Source organism: Lathamus discolor, unplaced genomic scaffold (genome assembly GCF_037157495.1).
Source record: "Lathamus discolor isolate bLatDis1 unplaced genomic scaffold, bLatDis1.hap1 Scaffold_204, whole genome shotgun sequence".
Classification (NCBI taxonomy): domain Eukaryota; kingdom Metazoa; phylum Chordata; class Aves; order Psittaciformes; family Psittacidae; genus Lathamus; species Lathamus discolor.
The window spans coordinates 74094-81009 of NW_027069233.1; the positions used below are offsets into that span (position 1 = coordinate 74094).

The 6916-nt window shown below is 62.0% G+C and overlaps 1 protein-coding gene across 1 annotated transcript; it reads left to right on the forward strand.

Moving 5' to 3' along the window:
• Window positions 1-2145: 2145 nt before the first annotated feature.
• On the forward strand, window positions 2146-5482 carry LOC136006459 (basic salivary proline-rich protein 2-like). The gene is made up of 8 exons (XM_065664491.1): window positions 2146-2183; window positions 2802-2889; window positions 2970-3045; window positions 3554-3608; window positions 3688-3902; window positions 3998-4029; window positions 4335-4469; window positions 5401-5482. Exons 1-8 carry the CDS (start codon window positions 2146-2148, stop codon window positions 5473-5475), a joined length of 714 nt encoding a protein of 237 aa, XP_065520563.1. The 3' UTR covers window positions 5476-5482.
• Window positions 5483-6916: the final 1434 nt, after the last annotated feature.

Consider the following 6916-nt stretch of genomic DNA (forward strand, 5'->3'; position numbering starts at 1 on the left):
GGATTCACTGGATTCATTGGGATGGGGGGAACCCCCTGGATTCATTGGGATCCCCATTGGGATGGGATGAACCCCTCTGGATTCATTGGGATCCCCACTGGGATGGTTGAACCCCCCTGGATTCATTGGGATCCCCATTGGGATGGGATGAACCCCCTGATCCATTGGGATCCCCATTGGGATGGGATGAACCCCTCTGGATTCAATGGGATGGGGTGAACCCCTCTGGATTCATTGGGATCCCCATTGGGATGGGGGGAACCCCGATGGATCCATTGGGATCCCCATTGGGATGGGATGAACCCTCCTGGATTCATTGGGATCGCCACTGGGATGGGATGAACCCCTCTGGATTCATTGGGATCCCCATTGGGATGGGTTGAACCCCCCTGGATTCATTGGGATCCCCACTGGGATGGATGAACCCCCCTGGATTCATTGGATCCCATTGGGATGGGTTGAACCCTATGGATGGCTTGGGATCCCCATTGGGATGGGATGAACCCCTCTGGATCCATTGGGATCCCCGTTGGGATGGGATGAACCCCTCTGATTCATTGGGATCCCCATTGGGATGGGATGAACCCCTCTGGATTCAATGGGATGGGGTGAACCCCTCTGGATTCATTGGGATCCCCATTGGGATGGGGGAACCCCGATGGATCCATTGGGATCCCCATTGGGATGGGATGAACCCTCCTGGATTCATTGGGATCGCCACTGGGATGGGATGAACCCCTCTGGATTCATTGGGATCCCCATTGGGATGGGTTGAACCCCCCTGGATTCATTGGGATCCCCACTGGGATGGATGAACCCCCCTGGATTCATTGGGATCCCCATTGGGATGGGTTGAACCCCTATGGATGGCTTGGGATCCCCATTGGGATGGGATGAACCCCTCTGGATCCATTGGGATCCCCGTTGGGATGGGATGAACCCCTCTGGATTCATTGGGATCCCCATTGGGATGGGATGAACCCCTCTGGATTCATTGGGATCCCCATTGGGATGGGATGAACCCCCCTGGATTCATTGGGATCCCCATTGGGATGGGATGAGCCCCTCTGGATTCATTGGGATCCCCATTGGGATGGGATGAACCCCTCTGGATTCCATGGAACAGCCCAGGACTGCTTGGAATCCCCCATATCCCCCCCCCCCCCCAGATTGGACCCACTCTGGGGCTCCACGCTCCCCCCTCAGCCCATGCCAGGACCCCCCCATCATCTCCCTATGGGGACCCCCAACCCTTGTGCCCCCCCCCAGGCTGTCACAGAGGGGTTCCTGCCCCCCCCAGGGGGTATTTGGGGGGGCCCCTGTGTGTGCCCATAGGACCCCCCAGGGGGTATTTGGGGGGGCCCCTGTGTGTGCCCATAGGCAATAAAGCCGGTTCCTCCCTTCCCGGTGTCACCTTTGTGTGTGTGCCCCCCCCCAGGGCCCCTTTAACCCCTGTGCGCCCCCCCCATTTACCCGCAGTGGTACCGGCCAGGGTGGGTGGGGCGGGGTGTATTTCCCGCGCTGGGCGATTGGCACCGCCCCTTTTGAGGAGTCGTCCAATCAGGGCCGGCCCCCCCCCCCGCCCTAAGCTCTCTGGCCACGCCCCCCCTCGGCTCAGTTTGGCGCCAGCGTCGCCCGCTCGAGGTGGGGGGCGGGGCCCCCATGGGCGAGGGGGACCCCAATGGGGCCTGAGCCCCCCCCCCCAAAGGACGCGGGACCCCCACAATGGGGCCTGAGCCCCCCCCCCCCCCAAAGGTCGCGGGACCCCCCCAACAGGGCCCAGGACCCCCCAGTGGGGCTTGAGGCCCCCCCCATAGCACTCGGGACCCCCCCAATAGGGCCCGGGACCCCCCCAATGGAGCCTGAGCCCCCCCCCCCCAAAGGACGTGGGACCCCCCCCAATAGGGCCCGGGACCCCCCAGTAGGGCTTGAGGCCCCCCCCATAGCCCTCGGGAGCCCCACAATGGGGCCTGGGACCCCCACAATGGGGCCTGAGGCCCCCCCCAAAGGATGTGGGACCCCCCAGTAGGGCCCGGGACCCCCCCAATGGGGCCTGAGACCCTCCCCCCTCCCCAATAGGGTTGCCCCCCCCCCCCGGAGCCATTTAAGCCCCCCCGGTTCTTGTTCCCCCCCCCCCCCCCGCAGATGTGGCCCCCGGGCTCGAGGTCGCCGGGCAGGAGCCGGTGAGGGGCGGGGGGGGGGGGGGGGGGCATCAGTGTCGCCCTTTGGTGTCTGTGTCGCCCCCACTGTGACCCCTATTGGTATCGTCCCATGTGTTTCCCCCCCCCCCCCCCCCCATGTCCTCTTGGTATCGTCCCGTGTGTGTGTGTGTCCCCCATGTCCCCTTTTGGTACCGTCCTGTGTGTGTGTCCCCCCCATATCCCCTTTGGTATCGTCCCATGTGTTTCCCCCCCATGTCCCCTTTTGGTATCGTCCCAATGTGTGTCACCGCCCCCCCCATGTCCCCTATTAGTATCGTCCCATGTGTTCCCCCCCCATATCCCCTTTTGGTATCGTCCCCCCGTGTCCCCTTTGGTATCGTCCCATGTGTGTCACCCCCCCATCATGCCCCCTATTGGTATCGTCCCATGTCTGTGTCCTCCCCCGTGTCCCCTATTGGTATCGTCCCACATCTCCCCTCCACCACTGTGTCCCCCCCCCACAATTGCCCCTTTTGGTATCGTCCTCCCCCCGTCCCCCCCGTCCCGTCCCCCCCCCCATTGTCCCTGTTTGGTATCGCCCCCCCCCCCAAGTGTCCCCCCTTTGGTGACCCCCCCATGTCCATGGTGCCCCCCCCGTAGAGCCCCCCCCCGGGACTGGCGCTCCCTGCTCCCGGAGCTGGTCCGGATGGTTCCATGGCCCCGCGGCACGGGGGGACCCCAAAGCGAGGTACAGGGGGGGTTGGGGGGGGGAAATGGGGGGGGGGGGGGGCAGCGCCCCAATAACATCCCTGGACCCCCCCCCCCCAGGAGCAAGTGCTGGAGAATGTGCTGGGATACATCCGGTACCTGCGGAGCAGCGTGAGCAGTGCGCGGGGGGGGGCAGGTAATGGGGACCCCCCCCTCCCTTCAATAGGGGACCCCCCCTCAATTGAGCCCCCCCTATTCAATTGGGGACCCCCCTCAATCGGGGACCACCCCTTCAATTGAGCCCCCCCTATTCGATTGGGGACCCCCCCCAATTGGGGACCCCCCTCTCAAATGGGGACCCCACTCTCCCAATTGGGGACACCCCATCAATTGGGGACTCCCTATTCAATTGGGGACCCCCTCAATTGAGCCCCCCCCGCCCCCCCCGTATTCAACAGGGGACCCCCCTATTCAATTGAGCCCATTTCATTCAATTGGGGACCCCCCTCAATTGGGGACCACCCCCTTCAATTGAGCCCCCCCTATTCAATTGGGCCCCCCCCGTCAATTGAGGACCCCCGCTCTCAACTGGGGACTCCCTATGCAATTGGGGAACCCCCCTCAATTGAGCCCCCCCCATATTCAATTGGGGCCCCCCCTCAATTGGGGTCCCCCCTCAATTGGGGCCCCTTGCACCCCCCCAGGCCCCCCCATCGGTGACCCTGTGGACGTGGGACCAAGCGCTGGGGTCACACCAAGGTAGGTGACAATGGGGGGGGGGACCCACAAAGAAAGGGGGGGGGCACCCCTAAAGTGCTGCCCCCCCCCCCCATTCCAGCCCCCCCCATCAGAAGCTGGTGCCCTACGAGGAAGAGGAGGAGGAGGAGGAGGAGGAAGGGCCCCGGGGGGGACCCAGCCCCCCCCTGTGCCCCCCCCAGCCCTACTGGGAGGAGCTGGGCAGGGAAGAGGGGGTGTCGCTGTGTCCTCCCCCGCGCCAGGGGGCGCTGTTGGCTTCGCCGCCCCCCCCGGCCCCCCCCGGGGATGTGATACGAGGTGGGTATGGGGGGGGGGGGGGGGAGGGGGGGGCACGCACAGGACAATGGGGGGGGAGGGGGGGGCACGGCCCTGCTCAACTTCGACCCCCCCAGATCTGTTCCCAGAGGCCTTCATCGGAGCCCAGGTGAGGAGAGGGCCCCCAGTGCCCCACTGAGTGTGACCCCCCCACACCCCACACCCCACACCCCCACACCCCATATCCCACACCCCATATCCCATACCCCATATCCCATACCCCACATCCCATATCCCATATCCCATATCCCATACCCCATATCCCATACCCCACACCCCATATCCCATATCCCATACCCCATATCCCATATCCCATATCCCATACCCCACACCCCATACCCCATACCCCATATCCCATATCCCATACCCCATACACACCCCATATCCCCGTGCCCCCCCCCATTCTCCCCACAGGAGGCAGAGGCCGGTGGCAGCCCCGTGCCCCCCCCTCGGGGCAGGGGCCAAGGTGGTGCCGCCCCCCCCCCCAAAGAAGAAATGCGTGAACGGGTTCATCATGTTCTGTCACCTCAACAGGAGACCCTACCTCAGGTGGGGGCATGATGGGATGTGGGACATGGGGTGTGGGGTGTGGGGTGTGGGGTGTGGGGTATGGGGTATGGGGTATGGGGTATGGGATATGGGGTATGGGGTGTGGGGTGTGGGGTATGGGATATGGGGTATGGGGTATGGGGTATGGGATATGGGGTATGGGATATGGGGTATGGGGTATGGGATATGGGGTATGGGGTGTGGGGTGTGGGGTATGGGATATGGGGTATGGGGTATGGGATATGGGGTGTGGGGTATGGGGTGTGGGGTATGGGGTATGGGGTGTGGGGTGTGGGGTATGGGATATGGGGTATGGGGTATGGGATATGGGGTATGGGGTGTGGGGTATGGGATATGGGGTATGGGGTATGGGGTGTGGGGTATGGGATATGGGGTATGGGGTATGGGATACAGGGCTATGGGATACAGGGATATGGGGTATGGGATATGGGATACGGGATACGGGATATGGGATACAGGGATATGGGATGTGGGATATGGGGTATGGGTATGGGATACAGGGATATGGGATATGTGACATGGGATATAGGGATATGGGATACGGGATATGGGATACAGGGATATGGGGTATGGGATATGGGATATGGGATGTGGAATATGGGGTATGGGATACAGGGATATGGGGTATGGGATATGGGATATGGGATGTGGGACATGGGATATGGGGTATGGGATACAGGGATATGGGGTATGAGCTATGGGATACGGGATATGGGATGTGGAATATGGGGTATGGGATACAGGGATATGGGGTATGGGATGTGGGACATGGGATATGGGATACAGGGATATGGGCTATGGGATACAGGGATACGGGATACAGGGATATGGGATATGGGGTACGGGATATGGGGTATGGGCTATGGGCTATGGGATGTTGGAGCTGACCTTGGTGCTGCCCTGGGGCCAGCGCTCACCCGGGCCTCGCGTCCACTGCGGCCACGCGGGAGCTGGCGCAGCTCTGGCTGAGCCTCAGCCCCGATGAGCGCCGCCCGTACGCTGAGCCTCAGCCCCGATGAGCGCCGCCCATACTGGTACGTACGGGCCCGTACTGGTCTGTGCAGGTCTATAGGGGTCTGTACTGGTCCATACCGGTCTATATTGGTCTATACAGGTCTTCAGGGGGCTATAGGGGTCTGTATTGGTCCATACTGGTCTATATTGGTGTGTAGAGGTCTTTAGGGGGCTATAGGGATCTGTACTGGTCCATACCGGTCTATATTGGTCTATACAGTCCATAGGGGTCTATAGGGGTCTATACATGTCCATAGGGGTCTATACGGGTCCATAGGGGTCTATAGGGGTCCATATGGGTCCATACAGGTCCATAGGGGTCTACAGAGATCCATAGGGGTCTGTAGGGGTCCATACGGGTCCATAGGGTCTATAGGGGTTCATACGGGTCCATAGGGGTCTATAGGGATCCATAGGGGTCTATAGGGCTCCATAGGGCTCCATAGGAGTTCATAGGGGTCTATAGGGATCCATAGGGGTCCATACGGGTCCATAGGGCTCCATAGTAGTCCATAGGGGTCTATAGGGATCCATAGGTGTCTATAGGGGTCCATACGGGTCCATAGGGTCTATAGGGGTCCATACGGGTCCATAGGGCTCCATAGGAGTCCATAGAGGTCTATAGGGATCCATAGGTGTCTATAGGGGTCCATACAGGTCCATAGGGTCTATAGGGGTCCATACGGGTCCATAGGGTCTATAGGGGTCCATACGGGTCCATAGGGGTCTATAGGGCTCCATAGGGCTCCATAGGAGTCCATAGAGGTCTATAGGGATCCATAGGTGTCTATAGGGGTCAATATGGATCCATACGGTCTATAGGGGTCCATAGGGATCCATAGGGGTCTATAGGGGTCTATAGGGATCTATAGGGATCCATAGGGTCTATAGGGGTCCATACGGGTCCATAGGGCTCCATAGGAGTCCGTATGGGTCCCTCCGGGCTGTTCCATGCCCGCAGTGCCCCCCCCGTGTCCCCGCAGCGCTCGCGCGCGGCGCTTCAGCCGCCAGCAGGGCCGCGTGGTGCGGCCGGACCGGGACCGGGACCGGGAGTGGGACCGGGACCGGGGGGGGGACAGCGACGGGGACGGGGACCCCCCCCCCGCACCCCTGCAGCTGCTGCTGGCGGCCCGGGGGGGCGCGGCGGGGGGGGGCGCTGCTGACACCCTGAGATCCGCACCCCCGGCCCCATTCCTGAGGTCCCCATCCCCATCCCCATCCCATCCCCATCCCCATCCCCATCCCCATCCCCATCCCCATCCTTATCCCCATCCCCATCCCTGTCCCCATCCCTGTCTTCATCCCCATCCCTGTCCCTATCTCCGTAGTCCCTATCCCTGAGGTCCCCATCCCTGTCCCCTTCTTATTCCTCCTGTCCCCATCCCTGAGGTCCTCATCCCTGTCCCCATCCA

Bases quoted from the DNA above. Each gene is read 5' to 3' on its own strand.
- LOC136006459 (XM_065664491.1), top strand. From the start codon at position 2,146: ATGTGGCCCCCGGGCTCGAGGTCGCCGGGCAGGAGCCG. The intron at 2,184-2,801 runs GTGAGGGGCGGG...CCCCCCCCGTAG, and splicing joins AGGTCGCCGGGCAGGAGCCG to AGCCCCCCCCCGGGACTGGC. The intron at 3,609-3,687 runs GTAGGTGACAAT...CCCCCATTCCAG, and splicing joins AGCGCTGGGGTCACACCAAG to CCCCCCCCATCAGAAGCTGG.